Source organism: Mus musculus, chromosome 7, assembly GCF_000001635.26.
Source record: "Mus musculus strain C57BL/6J chromosome 7, GRCm38.p6 C57BL/6J".
Taxonomy (NCBI): Eukaryota; Metazoa; Chordata; class Mammalia; order Rodentia; family Muridae; genus Mus; species Mus musculus.
In genome coordinates, this window is record NC_000073.6 from 30,011,554 (window position 1) to 30,035,895 (window position 24,342).

At 45.6% G+C, this 24,342-nt stretch overlaps 1 protein-coding gene across 4 annotated transcripts in view; it reads left to right on the forward strand.

Moving 5' to 3' along the window:
* The window catches only part of Zfp568 (zinc finger protein 568), a 44,328-nt gene extending 27,599 nt beyond the window's left edge, over window positions 1–16,729 (forward strand). For 2 of the 4 annotated variants that reach the window (NM_001167872.1, NM_001033355.3), the window contains exons 7-10: window positions 2,287–2,336; window positions 3,513–3,636; window positions 5,614–5,709; window positions 10,665–16,729. In NM_001167872.1, coding sequence (NP_001161344.1) covers window positions 2,287–2,336; window positions 3,513–3,636; window positions 5,614–5,709; window positions 10,665–12,094 — 1,700 coding nt within the window. In that variant the 3' untranslated portion in view covers window positions 12,095–16,729. The remainder of the gene's footprint in view (window positions 1–2,286; window positions 2,337–3,512; window positions 3,637–5,613; window positions 5,710–10,664) is intronic. The other 2 variants (NM_001167873.1, XM_011250569.3) reach the window with 2 other exon arrangements.
* The last annotated feature ends 7,613 nt before the right edge of the window (window positions 16,730–24,342 follow it).

Sequence of the window (24,342 nt, forward strand, 5' to 3'; positions counted from 1 at the left end):
GAGGTACACATACCCTTTCCTCAGACTCAGTTACTTTGCTCAAGTAGCTCACAGAACTCAGACTAGGGGGAGATTAAAAATTGGCAGAAATACAGCTTACTGGTTGGAATGATTGTGACTTCATGAAAACCTGGCTTGTAGCTGCACGAGGCAGTAGGGGTGTAGAGCTCTGGCTGGCTCTTGCTCAGTCTGGGTGACTTGGTGGGACATGGCAGCACTGAAAGGGGGGACAGGGGAGGTGACTGAGGAATCTGACCTCCGGAATGAAGATTTAGGCCACCCTGCTTGTAAAACATAAGGACTGGTTGGTCCTTTAAATGCCTGTAGAAGCCCAGAATGTTGAAGTACAGTGGTAGAGAATAAATACATTCTTGAAAAGGAAGCTACAACCCTATAGGTGGAACAACAATATGAACTAAGCAGTACCCCTGAGTTCTTGACTCTAGCTGCATATGAATCAGAAGATGACCTAGTCGGCCATCACTGGAAAGAGAGGCCCATTGGACTTGCAAACTTTATATGCCCCAGTACAGGGGAACGCCAGGGCCAAAAAGCGGGAGTGGGTGGGTAGGGGAGTGGGGGGGAGGGTATGGGGGACTTTTGGGATAGCATTGGAAATGTAAATGAGGAAAATACCTATTTAAAAAAAAAAAGAAAAGAAAAAGGAAGCTACAGGCTTTAAGCATAATGTGTATCCATTACAGATGTAAAGGCTGCTATTAACTTTGTATATTTTATCTTATTACATGTGTTTATATATTATCTTTGTTTTTTAAATTTTTATTTTATATACAGATTTTTAGAACTTTTTTCTTTTTTTTAAGATTTATTTCTTTATTATATGTAAGTGCACTATAGCTGTCCTCAGATACTCCAGAAGAGGGCATCAGATTTCGTTAGGGATGGTTGTGAGCCACCATGTGGTTGCTGGGATTTAAACTCAGGACCTTTGGAAGGGCAGTCGGCACTCTTAACCACTGAGCCATCTCGCCAGCCATGTTTTTCTTTTTTTGTTTTTGTTTTTCTTTTTCTTTTTGTTGTTGTTGTTTGTGGGGGGTTCCTTTGTTGGTTTTTCGAGACAGGGTTTCTCTGTGTAGCCCTGGCTGTCCTGGAACTCACTCTGTAGACCAGGCTGGCCTCGAACTCAGAAATCGGCCTGCCTCTGCCTCCCAAGTGCTGGGATTAAGGGCATGCACCAGACACCCAGCTATAACATATTCTTTAGGTCATAGAGTGTTAAGTGTAGTGCACCTAAATTTGAAAAGTAATTAATACAGCCACTAATTAGCCAGTTAGTGTTGATAGCCAACTGTTAGGATTGTGCATCTTCTCATTTGCTTAGCTTCAAGTTCCTAGGTAGGACTGAAGAGCTAAGTTGTCATAAGGGAGCGTAAACATGTGTCTGATGCTGTAAAGGAACTGGGCAGCCAGAGGGAAAGGCTGCCAACTCCAGTTTATGTCCTGATTGAAGGTTTAGTTACTCCTTGGCATGAACTGTGATTCGCCACTTAACAGCGGGTGTGATGTTAAGCTTAGTCAGTAGAGGGTGCAAGAGGGACACTGAAGAAAGAGCTCCTTTTGACTCTGCTTGCTGCATTTTCTGCTTCCTTTCTCCTATGTTAGAGACATTAGTAGGTGTGTATAAGGGACACTCCATGATGCCCAGCATCAGCTGTGGCCCAGTGAGCACAGTGGACTCTTGTCCTTGGGAGCTGGGTCTACACTGGCTGGAGTCTGACTGGCATGTACTCCCAACCGTAGAAAGCCTTCGTAACTCCTGGTTACAAAGGACCACAGCTGCCAGCACTCTCCAACCCTCTGCATGCATGCCGCTCTCCAGTGCTGTGACTACTGTTCCTCAGGCTAGCTCTAGGTTCAAGGTGGGAGTTCTGGAACCCTTAGCGCTCCCATCCTCATCTGTAGATGCCGAAGACTGAAGGACAGCAGTTTACACACTCTTAGGCAGTGTCTTCGAGCCAGACTTGGGCTCACTGTGAAATGCTGGGGCTGAAGACAGTGGAGTAAGGTTCTCCCTCAGCCAGGGACTAATCAGACGAACCCAGCCCTGCTCACCGTCTGAGATGGCTGAGATGTGACTTGTTCAAGACGGTGGCTGCAGAGACTCTGCCCCAGGATCCCAGTCTGGGTCATAAGGCCTCCTTTTTACTAAGTGAAGGTAGTGAGGTCTGGGCCTCTTTGTCCTCTTGGGATAGGTGGGATGGTGCAGGGGAATGCTCTCTCTGAGCACAGTTTCCTAACCATTTCCCACCTCTTACTCTTTCCAAGAAGCCGCAAGAGGAAGAATGAAGAGTTTTGCCTTTAAGGACATGGCCAAGGTAAGCCGCATTTCCACTTTGTTCATGGAAAAACTTCTCGGTTTCTCAATGCTGCTGAAAATCTTGGGAGACTCAGGTGGTGTGGAAAAGAGAAAGCCATGTTCGTGGAGTAGTTTTCCCACACCAGTCTAGGGAGGCTGCTTTGTACAAATAAGTCTACAACTTCCGTTTCCCAGGCTTTTGTTCATTAGAAGAACAAAGTCTTGGCAGTGAACCTGATCAGTTAGCAGAATAAGGTTATATCTGCCTAGTTTCTTTGTTGTCCCCTCTAGGGTCACTGTAGGGATGGCATTCTTGCTGAAAAGTTGTAACACCCTAGGGTGTCTGCCTGGCCTCTTCCGTGTACTTTTCTACAAGATGGAAAGCTTTGATTGCATTCTGTATGTACATTAGTAAAGAAGATTTCTGAAAAAAAATAATAATTGAACTGATCAAGAACATTAGTCACCCAGAGACACTCAGTGGTTACTGATTTTGGAGTCTTTTGTCTATGCATATGATTGGCCCCAGAAGTGTTTCCAGTGCAGGATGGCACTGACCAAAACCACCAGCTTAAGCACTTGCTGTGTCGCGGTGGCTTGAGGTTCTTCCCAATGTGATCTTATTCAATCCTAGTCACAACCCTGTGACACAGCTGTGACCATGTCATTGATTCTGCCATGTATGCTTTTAAAAATCCTTGACAATGACGTCTGTTGATGACATGCATCCTCAGCGTTCCCTGCCGCCTCCTCCAGACAGCCCCAGCCTGGTCTACAGAGTGAGTCCCAGGACAGCCAGGGTGACACAAGGAAACGAAAAACAAACAAACAAACAAAATTAAAGCACAGAGTTACAGCTAGGTTTAGAAAAGTGACCAGTTAGAAAAGTTTAATAAAGACAGACAGACAGACAGGCAGACACACACACATACACACACACACACACACACACACACGCACGTTCTGCTGTGGAACAGAGGATGCTGTACTTGCATGTACAATGACATTCCGTTGAGAAACACCATGTCATAGACTTGATGCAAAGGGCCAAGGAGAAGGCATGTTCAGAGCCCGCATGGGCACCTCTGTTCCCACACTGGCCTGCCTTTGTGGAAGGGTGCAGGTGTTTGGGGACTGTCTTCTCTGATGTCTTCTGTCTTAGTTTCTCACATGGCGTGTCTGCATGTGGTTTCAGGATCTGAGGTTCGAGGATGTGGTCATTTACTTCTCTCTGGAGGAGTGGGAGTGCTTGCGCCATTCCCACAGGAATCTGTACCGAGCTGTGATGTTGGATAACTACAGCAACCTGCTGTCACTGAGTAAGCGCATCCCCCCACTGAAGTTCAGAAGTGCCTGCTGTGATTTTCATGTCCTTTATGGAGAACGTTGACTTTATTATTATTATTATTATTATTATTATCATTATCATTATTATCATTATTAGTATGTGTATGGGTCTTTTGCCTACATGTATGTCTGTGTTTCACTTGCATGCCCATGGAAACCAGAAGAGGGCATTAGGTCCCCTAGAATTTGAGTTACTGACAGTCATGAGCCACCATGTGGCTTTTGAGGCGTGAACCCCAGTCCTCAGGAGCAGCCAGTGCTCTTAACTGCTGAGCCATCTCTCCAGCACCTATAGATAGATTTGTTTTGTTTGAGACAAAGTGCTGTGTAGCTCAGGGTGACCTTAAACTGACAATTCTCCTGCCTCAGCTTTATAGGTGCTGGGGAAATTGGCCTGCACCACCACAAGCGTTTGCTGAGTGTTTCATGAACACGTTTCAAGCTCTGGTTAAATCAGTGACGTTACGCGTGTGCACCTGCACACATACGCACAAGCGTGTCATCGCTCCCAGTGCTTTAATGTTCCCTCACCTTGATCCTTAGACATTAGATTTCTCTTTATCATTCTAGTTATTGGAGTGGGGGATGGCATGCACAAAGAGGCCAGAGGACAACTCTGGCATGGGTCCTCTCCATCCATCTTTACCCAGGTCCCAAGAACTGAATTATTTTGCCAGGCCTTTACCCATTGAGCCATCTTACTGGCCCAGTTTCTCCCTCCCACCCCTATACACTGCCCCGCTCCCGCTCTCTCTCTGTCGTTATTAGCAGAGATTTATTTTCATGCATTATATGCTGATTACATTTCCACAGTCCAAATCCACATCCTTTTTTCTGTCATTAGAAAACAAGCCGGGGCTGCAGAGACGGCTCAGCGGGTAAGAGCACTGACTGCTCTTCCTTAGGTCCTGAGTTCAATTCCCAGTAACCACATGGTGGCTCACAACCATCTGTAATAAGATCTGACTCCCTCTTGTGGAGTGTCTGAAGACAGCTACAGTGTACTTACATATCATAAGTAAATAAATCTTTTTAGAGAAGGAAGGAAGGAAGGGAGGGAGGGAGGGAGGGAGGGAGGGAGGGAGGGAGGGAGGGAGGGAGGGAGGGAGGGAGGGAGAAAACAAGCCAAGATAGGACTAAACAAATGGGAGTGGGGAGGCACAGATGTAAAAGCAGGAGAAACACACATTTATACATATAGATAGAAAACCAGTTGGAAGCCATAGTATATACGCAAAAGATCTGTTAATGTTTAAAAGAAAAAGAGAGAAAAGCTCAGACGATCAAGAGACAAAACATCCAACAATACCATTGAGTTTGTTTGGACATCTACTCTGAGCATGGGGCCTGCCACTAAGTGTGGTCTCTATACCCAGTGAGAGTCCTTTGGAGAGAATTTAACTTTCCCTTTGTGAGTTGTCAGTTGGAGAGACTAGCCTGTGTTAAGAGTGGGACTTCTGGCTGAGACCCGTTTTTCTCTCTTGGCAAACATGGACTTAATTTCTACTACGTAGCCCAGGCTTGCCTTAAACCCACAGAGTTCTACCTACCTCTGCCTCTAGAGTGCTAGGTGTAATGAAATATAATGTGGTGAGGTATCTGCCAGGCCTATGCCAAGGTGTGCCCGAGTAATTATGCCGGGCATCAGATCAGGGGTAAGGGGGTTCATTGAGGGGAGGGAGGGCCTGGAGAAAGGGTAGAGGCAGACAGATGGGAGCAGAGCCATGAGGGCAAAGAAGGGGGAGTGGGGGGATAGAGAGAGGGAGAGAGGGAGGCTGCGACTGCCCTGGAATAATACATGGGGACACAGAGAGAGAACTGTGACAAAGTCCTTTTATGTGATGGCAGTAGGTAATGACTTGAACCATAGCCTGCAAGCCAACACTAGGACTAAAGGCGTACGGCAACTCTGACATGCACAATTAATTTTCCCTTTTGTCTTTGGACAGGTCTTGCTGATACTAAGCCACGGGTGGTCTCCCTTCTAGAACAGGGCAAAGAGCCCTGGATGGTTATGAGGAATGAGACAAAAATTTGGCATCCTGGTAAGTGTTGGCCCGTGGGACTGGGGAGACCAGGGCAAATTGTCACCCAGGCCGTTTGAGCAGGTAGCTCTCTGAGGTGCTGCTGGGAAAGCTCCCTGTAGGCAAAGCCTGAGGTCTGGGGGAAGGGCGTCTTAGCACAAGGCTCTGAGTCGGAATCTGACTCCCCCACTCTCTCACCAGAATTCTGTCACAGCGTCTGCTCTCTGCAGAGAAGAGCCCGTGACAAGCAGTGTATCTGTATTTGAGTCTAGCTTTCTCTAGGCTTTTTTTTTTTGATATAGAGTTTCTCTGTGCTGGAACTTGCTCTGTAGACCAGGTTGGCCTCAAATTCACAGAGATCCTCCTGCCTCTGCCTCCCAGTACTGAGATCAAAGGCATTTGCCACCACTGCCCAACTCTCTTGGCTTTTTTAAACACCTTCATTGAGATATAACTCGAAGATCACAAAACTCATCCATGTAAAGTATGTGGAGGGCTTTAGTATCTGTGGACTTGGGTATCTATCACAGCTGTCAAATTAAAAGGTATTTTCACCACAGCCATATTTAATAGAGTCTGTCCACACCCAGCATAAGCAGCCCTGTGAGGATAGGTGTGCCTGCTGAGCATTTCACATTAGTGTTGTCAAGCAGGGTGTGGCTCACTTTCTTTTTTTTTTAAGATTTATTTATTTATTATATGTAAGTACACTGTAGCTGTCTTCAGACACACCAGAAGAGGGCATCAGATCTTGTTACAGATGGTTTTGAGCCACCATGTGGTTGCTGGGATTTGAACTCAGGACCTTCAGAAGAGCAGTCAGTGCTCTTACCCGCTGAGCCATCTCACCAGCCCGTGGCTCACTTTCATGCTGATACAATGTAACAATGTTGTCCCTTTTGTCACTTTGGATCATTGCCATTAAAAGGTTTTAGAATTCTTGTGTAAAAGCACACATCAGAAGAAAACTATGAATAATACTGGCCTTTGAACTAGCTGAGAAATGCTCCTGCCTTTTCTGACTTCTGAGAACATATATTAAAAAAAGAAGAAGAAGAAGAAGAATTTGTGTTAAAAGCTGAGAGGGACCTCAAGTCCTCACAAGAATGAGAGCTCACAAAAATGCCAGGCATGGTGATATGTGCAATATATTCCTGGCCTGGGGGAGACAGACAAGAGGCTTGCTGGGGCTCACTAGCAGCCAGAGCTGCAGGCTACTGAGAGACTGTCTCAAGGAGGTAGGTGGTGTTCCTAAGGAGGACACTGAAGGCTGTCCCCTGGCCTCTGTGTGCATATGTACAGGTACACATGCACTCGCTCGCACACATGCACGCACAGAGGAAAAAGAATTTATGCTCAATGTCTTCAATGGTAGATTTCAATAGTGAAACCTTTTAGGTTTAGGTTTTTTGTAGCAAATGAAAAGTGAGAACATGGCCGCTCCTAGGTGTGGTGAGGGGAGGTTTGTATTGCAGATACACAGGAGAGCACAGCCAGAGGTGGCTGGAAGGAGCACACTGAACCCCAGGCCATGAAAGAAGGGAGCCAGGAAGAGGAAGACAAAGAGAGGAGAGAAAGAGCAGGGAAGAGGACTAGGAGCCATGAGCCAGGCGACCAGGGGAGCAAAAGCACCAGAGAACACGTGGCCAAGATGGCCAGGCTGTGTGGGAGAGGAGAAGCTGGGCGAAGGCAGCGGGGCTCGGTCGGAGAGGGCTAGAGCAGAGGGCAGGGCCTGCCAGTCAGGGTGACTCTGTTACAGGGACCTGCAGAGCTGAGAGATGGTGGGAGGTGTGTTAGATAGTCACCTCAGTTAACCATTTGTCCTGAGTTTCTCTGAGCCCTGACAATGGGAAAAATCTTTTGCATTTGTGTTTATTTATGTGCATAAGGCCTGCACTGAGCCATCTCTACAGCCCCACTTAGTGTTGTCCTATTGCAGATTTAACAGTGAACAGGAGGGCCCCATCCAATCAGATTGATTGCATGCTCTAGTACGAGGAAAAAGAACGTGTATATATATACTATTTAAGAGGCAATAAAACATTGACGTAGTTGTGTTTTTTTTTTTTTTTTTTTTTTTTGGTTTTTCGAGACAGGGTTTCTCTGTATAGCCCTGGCTGTCCTGGAGCTCACTTTGTAGACCAGGCTGGCCTCGAACTCAGAAATCCGCCTGCCTCTGCCTCCCGAGTGCTGGGATTAAAGGCGTGCGCCACCACGCCTGGCTCGTAGTTGTGTTTTAAATCAGAGAACGATGAAGTATCGCTCCATTATATATTGTATTATATCATATTGGGATGGTTGTCTAAGGAAGGGCATGGATGGAGCAAGGGGACCTGAGAGAGACAGGGACCTGATGGAGAAGGGTCCAGGAGAGAGAGGGCCAGGGAGGTGAGAACAGCTGTGTGTGGAGGATGTGAGCTTAACGAGCATCTGCAAGGAGCTGATGGAGGGTCTAGGGTGGTCAGGTAGGTGATCCAGACGCTGTCAGGCAGCAGCTTGTAGCATGGGCCAGAGCTGTGGAGGTCCAGCTTTACCCCCAGCATTCATGCCATGAGGATGGATGGGTGTAGGTTTTGCACACCTTTCAAGCAGCAGGTGCAGTCACACTGAATTGCAAGGCTCTCTGGGAAGGGTAGTGTTCATCTGTATCACTGTTGCCAAGCTGTAATTGCATATCATTCCAAGAGGAGAAAGCAGAAATGGTGTAAGACTCAGCCCCCGGCCCTTTACCAGTGCCATTCAAATGAGAAAAGAGCTGCGTCTAACCAAGGAACCAGGTAGAAGGGGTCGACTGCTAAGAGGAAAGTCCAAGTAGTTCACAGAGCCCTGAGAACAACAGCCTTAGCTTCAGAATGAGATGCATGGGACGGGAATCAGGGACTAACACAGGAGGTCAAGTGGGAGAAGGAGGGGCGCACACACTGTGAGGACACATCTGTGAGGAAATGCCAGGATAAAACCCAATAACTCTGAACACTGGTGGTATGCTGGCTCACAACTTTAATCCCTGCACTCAGGAGGCAGAGACAGGTGATTCTCCGAGTTTGAGGCCAGCCTGGTCTACAGAGTTCCAGGACAGCCAGGGCCACACAGAGAGACACTGTCTGGGGGCCATGGGGACAACTGGTAGCTGAGAGAGTAGCTGAGAGGATTAACTGTTGGAATTTGGCTACATCAAAGTTACATGAGGCAATCAAAACTAGCTACAGAGGGATAATAGTAACTTTTTTCCCTCCTGAATTTTTTTTTATTAGATATTTTCTTTATTTACATTTCAAATGTTATCCCCTTTCCTGGTTTCCCCTCCGAAAACCCCTGTCCCATCTCCCATTTCCCTGTTTACCAATCCACCCATCCCTGCTTCCCTGACCTGGCATTTCCCTACACTAGGGCATCAAGCCTTCTCAGGACCGAGGGAATTCTCCTCCCTTGATGTCCAACAAGGCCATCCTCTGCTACATATGCGGCTGGAGCGATGGGTCCCTTCGTGTGTACTCTTTGGTTGGTGGTTTAGTCCCTAGGAGCTCTGGGGTTACTGCTTGGTTCATATTGTTGTTACTCCTATGGGGCTGCAAGCTCCTTCAGCTCCTTCGGTCCTTTCTGTAGCTCCTCCATTGGGGACCTTGTGCTCAGTCCAATGGTTGGCTGAGAGCATCCACCTCTGTATTTGTCAGGCACTGGCAGAGCCTCTCAGGAGACAGCTATATCAGGCTCCTGTTAGCAAGCACTTGTTGGCATCCACAACAGTGTCTGGGTTTGGTGGATAGTAACAAAATTTATCGGAGAGATTTTTTTAAGAGCAGAAACCATGAAAAATAAGTTAGAAAAACATGAAAGTTACCTAGCATTGAGACGGATGCAGAATAAGGCAAATAGAACACATTGCGTACTGTACAATCTAGATAATGGAATTAAGTATGCTTCTTCTGTGTGTTTGAAATTGCTCAGAGTACTGGGAAGTCTGAGAGGATGCATAATAAATGTGCGATGCGCAAGCAGAGTAGATAGCATGATGAGCTCCCTGTCCTGTAAGGGCTCACACATAGCTGGGACTGGGAGCCAGAGCAGAGCAACCGAGTGAGCCGGATTACGATCTTAGGCAAGCTATTTGCCAGCATATTCTAAAGGAATGCCATGCTTCACAATGAAGAGTGCACAATTGGTCAGAGAGCTGGAATGGAATCAGCTAAGAGAGACAGGTAAAGGTTAGAAAGAGGTAGTGAAGGGCAGATTCCCTTAAGGTGTTTTTTCTTGTGTGTGTGTGTGTGTGTGTGTGTGTGTGTGTGTGTGTGTGTGTGTGTGTGTGCTTGTCTGTGTGTGCACCACATGCATGCTTATGAAAGCCAGTGAGTCAGCCATTGGAGTTAGAGTGCTGAGAAGCAAATGCAGGGCAGCAAGAGTTCCCATCTGCTCAGCCAGCTCCCCAGCTCCATTAAGATACTATTTAGATTTATTTATTTTATGTGTGTAGGTGTCTTTGCCTGCATGTATATATGTGCACCTCTTAAATGCCTGGTGCCCATAAAAGTCAGAAGAGAGGGTATTGGTATTCCTAGATCTGGAATTATGGATGGAATTGAACCCAAGTCCCCTACAAAAGCAGCAAATATTCATAACTCAAGCCATTTCTCCAGCAATAAGTTTATTTTTAATTTTGAGAACTGAACACCTGTACGCGGTCTAAGGCTAGAGCTGATAGCTGTTGTTGACTGCCCGTTGTTTATGTTCTGTTTGCTTGGCCGTTCTGGACACTATGGAGTTCCTGTGTGACTTGGTGCCCATCGGAGTACACAGAACATGAGCTTGCCTGTCCTTTGTGGGCTCTCATCACGATCTCTCAGCTCACACCCTCCCTCTATCCATTCCAATGTTGTGTTATAAGTTGTTTGAATTATCATTGTCTCTAGTTGTCACTTCTCTAACAATATTCCCTTCTGAATCATGAAATAACCTTCCACTTTCTTACTGTCTTACAGATTGGGTGTCTAGGACAGAAGCCAAGGACAGTTCCAAAATTAAAACATTGCAAGAAAAGATGGCAAAAAAACACACATGCCCCACTCTTGAGGACAGCAAGACCAGAGGGGACAGAGAAGTCACACGTGAGCTGGAGGGTCAACAGGTCCATCAGGAGGGACACTTGAGGCAAGCTGCAGTAACCTCTGTCGAGAGGCCTGATTCTGTCCAGTGCACAGCCCATAGGGAGGCTCACCCTGGAGGAAAACCCTGCAGCTCTGAGAAAAGTCAGAAAACGTCCCTGTGCCAGCCACCTCCCATTGAACGTGAGCAACTTCACAGTAAGGCAAAGGCCAGTGAGCATGCACAGCATGGCAAGGTCTTTAATAGCTGCACGTCAGACACGGCTGTGCATCCGAGACCCCAGGAAAGCAGAAAAGACAGTGAGAGGAAGAAAAGTGCCCTTGCTGGTGGTCCTGACACCTCGAAACCTCAGAGCGCTCAGGGGAGTGAGAGGCCACATAAGTGTAAGGAATGCGGGAAGGCCTTCCACACTCCCTCCCAGCTCAGTCACCATCAAAAGCTGCATGTGGGTGAGAAGCCCTACAAGTGCCAAGAGTGTGGAAAGGCTTTCCCGTCTAACGCCCAGCTTAGTCTTCACCATAGAGTTCACACTGATGAGAAGTGCTTTGAATGCAAGGAGTGCGGGAAAGCCTTCATGCGCCCATCACACCTGCTCCGGCACCAGCGCATCCACACTGGGGAGAAGCCTCACAAGTGTAAGGAGTGCGGGAAGGCCTTCCGCTACGACACACAGCTCAGCCTGCACCTGCTCACGCATGCTGGGGCACGGCGCTTTGAGTGTAAGGACTGTGACAAGGTGTATAGCTGTGCCTCCCAGCTCGCTCTCCACCAGATGTCACACACTGGGGAGAAGCCCCACAAGTGTAAGGAGTGTGGGAAAGGCTTCATCTCTGACTCACACCTTCTTCGCCATCAGAGTGTTCACACTGGCGAGACGCCCTATAAGTGTAAGGAGTGTGGCAAAGGCTTCCGTCGTGGTTCAGAACTTGCCCGGCATCAGAGAGCCCATTCTGGCGATAAACCCTACAAGTGTAAGGAATGTGGAAAGTCCTTCACTTGCACCACAGAGCTCTTTAGACATCAGAAAGTTCACACTGGTGATAGACCCCACAAATGTAAGGAGTGTGGGAAGGCCTTCATCCGAAGATCAGAGCTGACACATCATGAAAGAAGCCACAGCGGTGAGAAACCCTATGAGTGCAAAGAGTGTGGAAAGACCTTCGGCCGAGGCTCAGAGCTCAGTCGACACCAGAAAATCCACACCGGTGAGAAGCCCTATAAGTGCCAGCAATGTGGGAAGGCCTTTATTCGTGGCTCTCACCTTACCCAACATCAGAGGATTCATACAGGACGGAGGAGTGAATGAGTTGCCATCAGAAAATCCATACAGTTTAAAAACCCTGTGGTGGATAACAATGTGGGAAGACAACGAGATACAGGGTTTCTCATTGGTGCTAGAATTCATACTCAAAAGACCCGTTAGGTCCAGAAGTGATGGAACACGTGTTACAAGAAAGAAACCTTATAACTCCAGAAATTGGAGGGGGCTACTTGTTTCAGAATTTATCATAAGGCTTTTGTTGATGAAAAACTCTTAAGTTCCATGAATGTAAAGGAAGGAGGAATGCCTCTCAGTGGCCTGGAGCCAAACAAGCAGGCCTCGGGATTCATAGCAGGGACAAGCTGAGGAGGGCAGTGTGTGTGTCCGAGAGATTAGCAGTTGGAACCTTTCCACACCCACACCCGGGCCAGCCCTCCGAGGAGAGAAGTCAGTCGTTATACTGCATAATCTCTGTGATACCTCAGGCTGCACTTCTGCTAAAACACAGCACACTCGCCATTCATCCCACTCTACGCTCATGGAATGTTTGCTACTTTATAAAGCCATTTGGACTGCGGAGTGTGGAAAGGACATGCTAACTTTTTACATGTCCTCATGATTCAGGGCAGGTTATTTACCAACTATTCTTTTCTTCTGTGGGGTAGCAGTGTTAGCCCCGTGTTTCTAGTTACGCTTTGAGGTTGTGTGTAGATTGTGGAATAGCATCCAGCTAGTATCTAAAGTGTGCCAAGTGCAGCAGGCATGCTGTTCCACGCAATATGAGCATCTGAAGCCAAAGGTAGGAGGGAGGATCACAAGTTGAGGCTAGCTTGGAGACTCTCTAGTAAAACAAACAAACAAACAAAAATTATAACAAATATAGCTGCTTTCTTTGTTATTTTCATAATAGTGAACTTTTACATAAACTTTAACAGTCTTAAAGAGGAAAGCCTTATATGTCCAGTAACTGGAGGGACATCTTGCCTTGTCCCTTTGACTGTTACAGAATTCTTATGAAGAAAGACTTAAAGCTTTCGTTCTTAGTTTACCCTTCTGCTGGTCAGAAGCGTCAGAACTGGAATGTGGTGAGGTCAGTATGAGAAGGGGCTGGAGGAATTGCTAAAGCCTCTGAGTGAGGAGTGGTGCTACACACAGCCTGTAATCCCAGCCCTCGGGAGGGGAGCACAGGACAGGGATTCAAGTCCATCCTGGTCTACCTAGTTAGTTAGGGGGTAGCCTGGACAACATGTGTTGCAGTCTCAGAACTTTCATAAGCAAAAGCCATGCCATGGATCTGTGCACTAGAGAACTGGAAAACAGTAAAGCTTTAGCTAAGACCCAAGCCTCCATAGAGAGTGTTAAATGCCTATATAAAGACATCTATATCTAAAGGTCCAATAGGTGTGGTAGCGCATACCTTTTATCCCAGCACTTGGGAGGCAGAGGCAGGCAGATTTCTGAGTTCGAAGCCAGCTAGGGCTATATAGAGAAACCCTGTCTTGAAAAACCAAAAAAGAAATTTGTACACTGTGACTGAAACTATACTCTGAGAAAAATGACCTTCCCTTCATCTTTGTAAACAGTGGGGGTTGGAAGGTCTAGGACTCTGTATTTATTGTTTATACAGTACTGTTACAGTGCCTAGTCCTGGTAATTCCCAGTGAGTATTCTAAGTAACAGAAGAGCAAATAACTACTCAGCTCCAACAGAAAAGAAACTAACAAAATTCAACTTGGCAAAACTAAACCTTGGAATAGGTGAGACGCACACAGTGTTGTACAGGAGATGAGGCTCTTATGAAACAAGGCTTGAATGAGCAGAGCATAGGTTCTACCTGTCGACAGATGTTAGCCATGCTCCTGCAGTGTTATGGCCCTGTGATTGGTTCTGGCTGTGCCCTTGGTCTCATGTGTGACTGACTGGGCAGTAGACCATCATGGGCTTAGTAACAAGATCCAGGGGCATGGTCTTCCCGGCTGCAGGGAGCACATCTGTGCCACCAGGTGGTGCCTGCTTTCTGAGGCTGAGACTGCCATAGAACACACATTGTCACCGACATTGTGGTGTCATGGAACCATGACCTCGCCTTCTCCTGGACCTACAGAATAAGAAATGCAGACACTGAAAATTAATACTCAACTCTTTACAGTATACATAACACTGAGAAATTTAGCATTTAAAAATATTTTTACTCAGATGTATTCAGCTTCAGGAACATATTTTATGTTTGTATTCTGCCTTTTATAGTATATCTGACAATGAAAAGCATTATTTTCCAAATTATTTTCTTAGCCATATTATTGAAATATATATTCAACTTCAATTTAGTAAGATGTAGTATATTTTCTTAGAGTATTTGATAGTGTGTTTTTATATTCTGCTTTTATAGTGTATCTTAAATCCTAGAAAAGTATTTTCCTGAATGAAGTTAGAGCCAAGGAGAAGCTGCTTAAGGAACTACACTCGTTCCCCTAACACTGAGCCACTTGACAGCTGAGACACCTTCTACCTCTTCAATGTGGAAAAGGGCGGCAGCATCTAAAGTCACGTCGGTTAGTTGCCAGTCCACGGCCTTAGAGGACTTTGTGATTACAGCAGCGTGTAGTATCAGCAGCCCAGTAATTGAGCGGTGTGGTGCTTTGTGCAAAGGACTTTGGTTGAAGTGCTAATGAGTGAGTGAGAGAGGACTCTGCAGTCACTGGAGACTAGCAGAGCCTGCTGTGAAGGTCCTTGTCCTTCCTCTTGGTCTGCTCTCTCCTGGAGCTCATCTGCCCCGCCCTGCCCATCATCTCAATGAGGAGGGAAAGCTGCTAATTACTAAACAGGCTCCGGCAGAGCAGTTGTGACAGAGGTCAGGCAGCATGTGGGCATGGGTGCAACTTGTGTGGAGGCCAGGCCAGCGGTCAGGCTAAGGGGTCCTGCCTCAGGAGCCTTTGGCTTCAGTTTTCTGATGCAGGGTCTCACAGGAGCTGGGATTTACCAATTAGGCTCAGCTAACTGGCCAGTGAACCCCAGGGATCCACTTGCCTGTCTCCGTAGCACTGAATTAAACGCAGGTGCACACATCACCTGGCTTTATTTTCGTGTGGGTTTTGGGGGTGTTTGGAGGTCAGGCCCTCGGCTTGCACAGCAGGTGCCTTACTGACTGGTCCAGCATCCCACTGGCCAAAGACTTTTTAAAAGGCAGAAATGATAACTGAGTTTTAATCTGCACTGGTATATTAATAAACCTATATAGAAATTTTAACTATTCTTCTAAGAGGAGAACTTGCACATTTTATAGGAATTAAATAAATAGAAGTTTTTTAGAGGGTGCTTTTAGTACTGATTTCAGACTTGGAAGGATAGCTTTTTAATGTTCTGCTCCTATATACATATTTGTTAGACTTGACGGTCCTCTGACGAGTGTATGCATCAGGATGCACCTCAAACCAAAAATATCCTACAGGGGTTTATTTAGAGAATGACATGTGTACACTGTTAAGTGCTGATAGTGGATGCTGCAATTCCGCTCTCTGGTTGAGATGCACACGCAAGCTTAGACATCTTGGTAACGGGTTGGGTGAGGAAGAGTGTATTGAGTGGGATTGTGCGCACACAGGGATGCAGGCTCCTTTCCTCACGTGGTAATGTCCTAAGGGGGGTGTTCTCGTCACTACTCACCGCTCTAACGATCTCACCATAGACAAGCCATGTGTGTGCAGCCTCTTCTTCCCAGCAAATGTTAGCTTCACCATCAGCAATGTGAGTTCGGGACACAAGCATTACCTCAGGTTGCTGCCTGTTTCTATAGGGCAGCTACTTTCCTGCCTTAGCATAGTAGAATTAAAATGTACTTGGTGCTTTATTGTTTCCATGTGGAGCTCACCGCCATCTCAGCAGGAACCAGTGTGTGTTTCTCAACTGTGTTAGCCAGGGCTGAAAATGTGCCTTCTGTTTGCACTTCCTCGACTGCTAGGGAGGTGGAGCATCTCCCTGGCCTGCAGGTCATTTGAGCTTTGTTTCTGTGAATTGTACATTGCTATCCGTCTCACTTTGTAGCACACCTAGGAGATCATATTACACATGGGCAATTTGTTGTCTTCATCTAGAATATGTCATTTGCCCTTTTTCTGTCAAAATACTTAGCCAGTGTTGTTTTATGAAGGGCCAGACCGAGTATTTCAGGTTGGGCTTTTATGCAGCCTTTGCTGCGTAGAAGCCTCCTGTATACGCCAGTGGTCCTCAGCCACTTCTGCCACATCCCCAGGAGGCATTTGCCAATGTCCACAGGCATTTTTTTGTCACTTTAAAATGACTGCTGCTTATGTCTAGTGGGCAGAGGCCAGAGAGGCTTCTCAGTGTCCTGGGGTGCACAGCACAGCCCCCCAAAAATGATGTCACACTCCAAAATGTCATTAGGTTTCTGGCCAGAACAGAATGGGATACCACTGTGTAGCAATAAAACATTCACAGAGACAAGCAGCTGGCCACATCGAGCCTGCAAGTGTGCCTTCCCACCTGGTTTTAGTAGCATTTATCTGTATTATTAGTTTTGTTTCTGAAATCTCTTTTACCTCAAGTAGTTTTCCAGCCCATGTGTAACCCATTATTTCAGCCCATTATTTCTAAAGTGTGGGTTTGTGTTTGCTTGGTTTGGGTTGAGTTTTATAAAATAAAGTAAATCATTTCAGAAACGTACGGTCAAGACTCACTTTCTCTTGTGAAGCCATCTCCTGTGCCTGCAGAGGGCATAGCCAAGGACACTGGTGTCTGTAAAACCAAACTCAGATTACACATCCCAGCGCTGGGGGAGCAGAGGCAGGCAGATTTCTGAGTTCGAGGCCAGCCAGGGCTACACTGAGAAACCCTGTCTCAAAAAAAAAAAAAAAAAGCTACTGGCCTGATGCACTGCGGCATGGTCAGGAAGTACCACACTTCACTATTACCGAGGGTGACAGGTGAGAGGCTGGAGACCCTCATGACCACCTCAGGAAGCACACGTCTGCTGCCCTGGTGCATGCCAGCTGGAGAATTGAGGTGGTGTCTGAAAACCAGTGAAGTCCCAACAAAAGATATTTAGGACCCAAGGAAGGCAGGCCTACAGGGTGTGGCAAAGTTTGCCATGGAAGTTGCAGATCCATGGAGGGGGCCTAGGGTGCACAGGGAGTTCCACAGCCTCAGCACATGCAACAGACAAGACATGAGGCCAAAGATGAACATGACCACAGGAAACTAGGGCTAGAGTTCTGGCCCTCAATACCAGTGCCTCAGCCCCGTGACTCAAGTCCATATAGTGCACACGCCACTGGAAAGCCAGAAAAGTCACTCCAGATGGATAAGCCCCATAGCAGAAACACAGAAAACAAGATAACATGTCTTCCCAAAAAATTACCACACACATACTGGTGGCTCCCAGTGAAAACATTTGGAAGAACTTGACATAGTTATAAGTTACTCTTTTAAACAACTCAAAAAAGACACGAATGTACTCTGTCAGAATGAAGACAGAAAATAAGGAAATCAATCCAAAACAAAATAGGATTCAATAAAATAAAATAGAATTAGGAAAACCAAACTAGGGGTTGAAAAGATGGCTCAGTAGCTAAGAGCACTGGCTCCTATTCCAGATGACCTGGGTTCAATTCCTGGCATTGGCATGGCAGCTCCCAACTGTCTGTAACTCCAGTCCCAGGAGATCTGACACCCTTACATACATGGAGTCAAAACACCAGTGTATATAATAATGCTTTTAAAAGAGAAAAGGCAGACTGAAATCATTGTGGACATGACAAATTCGGTAAGCCAAGTTAAAGGTCCCATGGAAAGCCTTAGCAACAGAGGGAGACAGAAGATAAAACCAACAACAACAAAGCAAGGTAGAGGAGTGGGGTCACTCAGTAAAGATAAACATTTTTAAAAGTAGAAAGGGAGTGGTTGGAGAGATGGCTTCGGTGCTTAAGGCTGTTCTTCAAGAGGACTTGGGTTCAATTCCAGCATCCCCATAGTGGTTAGAAACTCATCCATAACTCCAGTTCCAGAGATCCAACATTCTGCTCTGATCTCTGTGGGCATCAGACACACAAGTGATGCGCATGTAGGCAAAACATGCATACACATAAGAAAAAAAATTATGTTGGGAGTGTGTGATCTGCTTTTTGTTTTTTTGTTTTTTTTAGAAGTTATGGTTTAGAGATTGCATGAATCTCAGAAGAAACTTTGGACTTTTAAATATTATGGGACTGATAGACTAGGTATTTTTGAAGTTGGACTAAATGAATTTTGCATTATGCTACGGCTAGGTATGACCCCCATAGACGCATGTGTTTGAACAAGCCTATGGGGCCAGGGAGTGGAATGTGGGGTTTGAATATGCTTGGCCCAGGGAGTGGCCTTGTTGAAGGAAGTGTGTCACTGTAGGGGTGAGCTTTGAGACCCTGCTCCTAGCTTCCTAGAAGACAGTCTTCTCCTGGTTGCCTTTGGATCAAAATGTAGAACTCTCAGCTCCTCCAGCATCATGCCTACCGTGCTTCGATGATAACAGACTGAACAGCTGAACCTCTAAGCCAGTCCCAATTAAACGTTTTCCTTAATAAGAGTTTCCTTGGCCATGGTATCAGTTCACAACAGTGGAAACCCTAACTAAGAGCCCCTAAGGTATGTATGGATTATTTGTCTCTGTTGGCTTCTGCCACCCACCATATTTGACAACAAATTCTATAGTCCTACTCTTCAATGGCTTCTTCCTTCTGCCTGCTCTAACCATTCATCCCCCTCAACTCCACAGTGTCTCGCTGGCTCCTGACGTCTGTTCTGCCCATCACGTGGGCTCCTCTCCCTCTGTTAGAACGCTCCCTTTACCCAAAAGCCTCTCCTAGACCACTTCTTCAGCCATGTCTCTCTTCCTCTCCTGGGTGTCACCCTAGAGCTTTGTCTATGACTGCTATAAAGCCACACTGGTGTTCCAGAAAGCTCCTCTTGCCCTCCTGAGCCCCCATGTGGAATGGGATACCTCTCCTCTGTGACTGGGGACATTTGTCCTGACAAGTCTCTGAGTCCCCTTAGGGATGAACGGATTGCTAATTTTTTCACCAGGACAGTTACCTACCCTTCCCTCCCTACCCATATGTTCTTAGCTCCCACAAGGAGCTCCTCACTTCCTCCTAGGAGCTGCCGTCTGTGTTCCCCCAGGATACACTCCTTCTCATAGTGACCCTTTCCCTCATGGCAACCCTGTCCTGTCTCGCAGCTCCCTGTTGAGCTCGCTGGAACCCTCCCTCTAGCAGTCAGCAGTGACCTTTACTCCTGCCCTCCGTAGTCTCGGGGATTTCATTAGAGCCACCCTGACCTACTTCAAATGGCTTGGCCTCAGCACAGTTCAATCCGTGGCTGACAATTGACACACTTGATTTTCAAATTCTCTCATATGGTAACAACATCTGCCACTGCACAAACAAATGATCCCCACATCTCTTATATCTAAACTTTCTCTTCTCTACATTCCCCAAAGTCTCCTATCTCTAAGCTTTTTCTACTTTTAAATCTTTTATCTCTGATTTCTTTGCTCTCTACTCTCAAAACAACAAAAAACTTTTAAGACCATTGTTTAACTCTATCTCAAGATTTGTAAGTCCATTGGGTATAATTTAAAAATCTCTAAAATCATGCTCACTTTGTTAGCACATATATTTTAAAAATCTTTAAGATCAGGGCTGGAGAGCACTGTCAGACTCTTCCAGAGGTCCTGAGTTCAATTCCCAGCAACCACATGGTGGCTCACAACCATCTGTAATGGGATCTGATGCTGACTTCTGGTGTGTCTGAAGAGAGCAACAGTGTACTCACATAAAATAAAAAAATCTTTAAAATCTACAACAAAAATTAGCTTAAAACTTCTAACAACGGTTGATAGTTGATAGGTGTAATGTTTTGTGCACTGTGTAAAGATTATCCTTGTGTTATTCAAATGCTGATTTCTCCGCCCCTATATCTTGTTGCAATCCAGACATGGCATTGTGATGCTAATTCCAAGTATCTCCTGTTTGGGGTGGGGGTGGCAGGACTCACTATGAGGAAGGGCCGGGGAGACATTATGGGAGAACACACCTGAAGTCCAGAGACCCAGACCAAAGCTAAAATGTAAGTATCTCATGGATTTTGGCTGGGATGTAGCCAGTTTAGCTTAGAGAATTAGAATAGATCAAGACTGCCCAGCTATTATGCTGTAAAGCTAATTAAATCTTATAGCCTCAGTCTCTTTCATTTGGAAGCTAGCCAAGGTAGTAAAAAACATGCCACTTTTAAAAATACTTTTACAAATTTCTATAGAGGTGATCTTAACTTACTATAGCATACAGTATATATAACTTGGCTTCAACTCTTGTTTAGGGAAGGAAGATAAATGTTTTTAAACAGGAACATATCGGTTGATGACCTCAACAGGATAGAAGTGACCATACAGCTGGTAGTCATCTTTACTATGCCATGTAACTCGACCACCATCTTGATTAATATGGCCAGTTCAGATAAATCAACTAAGGCAAAAGTCAGAAAATGTCTTAGTCCTACTGAGCACCCTGCTTATCACTGTATCTCTGTTTTAGAATAAGGAGGCAACAGTAGGTATCCAAATGTTTTTAATTAGGATGGAATTTTGTATAATTATAAAAAATTATGGGGGCTGGAGAGATGGCTCAGCAGTTAAGAGCACTGACTGCTCTTCCCAAGGTCCTGAGTTCAATTCCCAGCAACCACATGGTGGCTTACAACCATCTGTAACAAGATCTGGCGCCCTCTTCTGGAGTGTCTACAGACAGCTACTGTGTACTCACATATAATAAATTTTTAAAAATTATAAAGATCCTCAGGTTAATAGAGACGGATTTAGAGATGTATGTCTATCCACTTATGTCTTTGCTAACTGTGCTTAAAACCAGGCAGGATTTGGGAAAATCTTAGAAAAGAAGCAACATATGTTTGATGAATAAGAAATAGTTAATAAGGGGCTTGAAAGATGGCTCAGTGGTTAAGAGCACCGACTGCTCTTCCAAAGGCCCTGAGTTCAAATCTCAGCAACCACATGGTGGCTCACAACCATCTGCAATGTGTCTGAAGACAACTACAGTGTACTTATATACATTAAATAAATAAATAAATAAATAAATAAATAAATAAATAAATAAATCTTTAAAAAAAAAAGTTAATAAATAAGATTTATAAATTCCTGGGCCGGGCGGTGGTGGCGCACACCTTTAATCCCAGCACTTGGGAGGCAGAGCAGGCAGATTTCTGAGTTCAAGACCAGCCTGGTCTACAAAGTGAGTTCCAGGATAGCCAAGGCTACACAGAGAAACCCTGTCTTGAAAAAACCAAAACCAAACAAACAAAAAAAGATTTAGAAATTCCTACAGTTATAAAGGCCTACTCAGATTAATAACAGCTGGCTCAGAGGTGTATGTCTAACCACAAATATCTCTGCTGTGTTCAACAGCAGACTTCTATAAATTTTTAAATAAGGAACAACATGTGCTTATAAGTAAACTTTATAAATTCCTAACGTCTATTCAGGGCAGAAATTGACTTGAAGATATATTTCCAGCCTCTTTGTCTTTTTTTTTCTTCTTCTTATAAAAACATGGTCAGGCGTATCACAGCAATACCCCACTCCTGGTCAGCCTCTTTGTCTTTACAACTGTATTTATCGTTTAAAGTTTGGTTTTAATGCCAACGGATTTTCAATTCAAAATTTTAAGGCTAAAACTTAACATAGATAAAATTGTAAAATCCTAACTTTATATAAGCTACTAACTTGTAAAGTGTTAAAGATAATTATCAAGTTAATTATAAATTATCAAATTCTTTTTTTTTTTTTTTTTTTTTTTTGGTTTTTCTGAGACAGGGTTTCTCTGTGTAGCCCTGGCTGTCCTGGAACTCACTTTGTAGACCAGGCTGGCCTCGAACTCAGAAATCCGCCTGCCTCTGCCTCCCGAGTGCTGGGATTAAAGGCATGTGCCACCACACCCGGCTACTCAAATTCTTTAATATGCTCAGAGCTATGCATATAGCCATCTGCCTTACTCGTGATTATTATTGCTGTGGTGAAACACCATGATCAAAGGCCATTTGGAGAGGAAAAGGTTTATTTGGCTTACACTTCTGTGTTGCTGTGAATCACTGAAGGAAGTCAGGACAGGAACTCAAGTACAGTAGGAAGTGGAGGCAGGAGCTGATGCAGCGACCATGGAGGGTGCTGTCTACTGGCTTGCTCTTCACAGCTTGCTCGGCTTACTTACAGAACCCAGACTGCCATGCACCGTTTTGGTCCTCTCTCCGTCTGCTTGATCTTCTCTCTCTTCCCGTCTCTCTCCTCTCATGGCCCAGATCAGTCTACTGTCCGTGTATAGTGTACTTTCTCTCCCTGCTTTGGACTCTTCCAGATGCCTCTGGCTGTGCTCTCCCTCTTATCTACAATAAACACCTCCTCAGCCACACCTGGGAGTGATCATGTCCTCATTTTATACACTAGGAGGTAAAGTTTTACAGCTCTTCACTTAGACCGTAGGGAGATGTTTTAGAGTTTTACTGCTGTGAATAGACACCATGACCAAGGCAACTCTTATAAAGACAACATTTAAATTGGGACTGGCTTACAGGTTCAGAGGTTCAGTTCATTATCATCAAAGCGAGAACATGGCAGCATCCAGGCAGGCATGGTGCAGGAGGAGCTGAGAGTTCTACAAATTCACCTGAAGGCTGCTAGCAGAATACTGGCTTCCGGGCAGCTAGGATGAGGGTCTTAAAGCCCACACCCACAGTGACACACCTACTCCAACAAGGCCACACCTTCTAACAGTGCCACTCCCATCACAAAAGACATGGCTTGGAAGCATGAAGCTTGTCTAGATACTGCTTTTCAGAGCTTCCCACCCCCCCATGTTTGGTGCGCCTGCGCGCGTGCTGCGCGTGTGCGCGTGCGCGAGTGTAGAGCTGAGGGGATGGGAAGCTGACATCAGATGGCTTCCTCAGCAGCTTTCCACCTCGAGACAGTCTCACTCTCTCATCATGGAGCCCCAACTGGCCTGGGATTCCTATGTAGACCAGGGTCTTCAAATTCAGCCATCCACCTGCCTCTGTCTTGGGGTGCTGGGGTCACAGGTGTGCATCACCATGCCCCGCTCACCTTGTTTGTGACAGGATTTCTCACTGAACCGGGAGCTTCAGTGATGGCCAGACAGGGATCCATCAGTGCCACACACGCCACCACTGCCCTGTGCTGCGGTTATCGGCAGATGAAAAGACCTCGCCTCATTTCTCCATCGTTGCCAGAGATCCCAAGACACCATGCTGTAGCAGCATGCACTTTGCTGAGCCATCTCCCTCAGGTGGTCTAGTTTTTATTGTCATCATTGTTACTGTTTGTTGAGAGGGGATTAAATTCCAGTATCTCCTGTATTGGCTTTCTGAGTGCGGGCAGCACAGATGCGACTGCACACCTAATATAAATGTATATAACCAAGCTTATTTTAACATGAAGATAATTTGAAAAACTTTGTTATGAGCTATTTCCTAAAGCTTGTGCTTGGTTTGGCACTGGATTTATTTATTTATGGTTCTTGATGGTCAACACCTATTTTATGTGGCAAGTCCATAAAGAGAACTCCCCTGATAATCAAAGGCTGTCACTTGCCTTCACGTTGCTTTGGTGGCATTTAACCAGCGTAGATATGCAGACAGCTTACTTCCCAACTAGTTTCCAATTTGTTTTGTTTTTTAAAATATTGATATTTCAAGCACATACAAAAGACATGGAACAATCGCCCTCCATGATCAAACAACCCATTCAGTCACTCGCAATGTTTTGCTGCTCTAAATTCTGTCAGGTCCATATATATATATATACATACATACATATATATAAATAATTTTTTTTCCGACAGGGTTCCTTTGTGTAGGTTTGGCTGTCCTGTAAGTCACTCTGTAGACCAGGCTGGCCTCACACTCTCATACATTTGCCTGTTTCTGCCTTCTGAGTACTGGATTAAAGTTGGGCACCACTACACCTGGTTTTGTCAACTGCCTTTCTTTTGTTGATTTTCCCTCCTTCACTTTAGACATAGCCCTCCTCTGTGGCCCAGTCTAGGATTCAACAAAGATCCTTCTGGGCACATCATGGCACTAGAATCTAGAAAACAGTGAATCCCTCAATTCTATTTTTTTTCTTCTGCATTTACTGATTAAAATTGCTTAAGGGAGCAGGGCGTGGTGGTGCACATCTTTAATCCCAGCACTCGGGAGGCAGAGGCAGGCGGATTTCT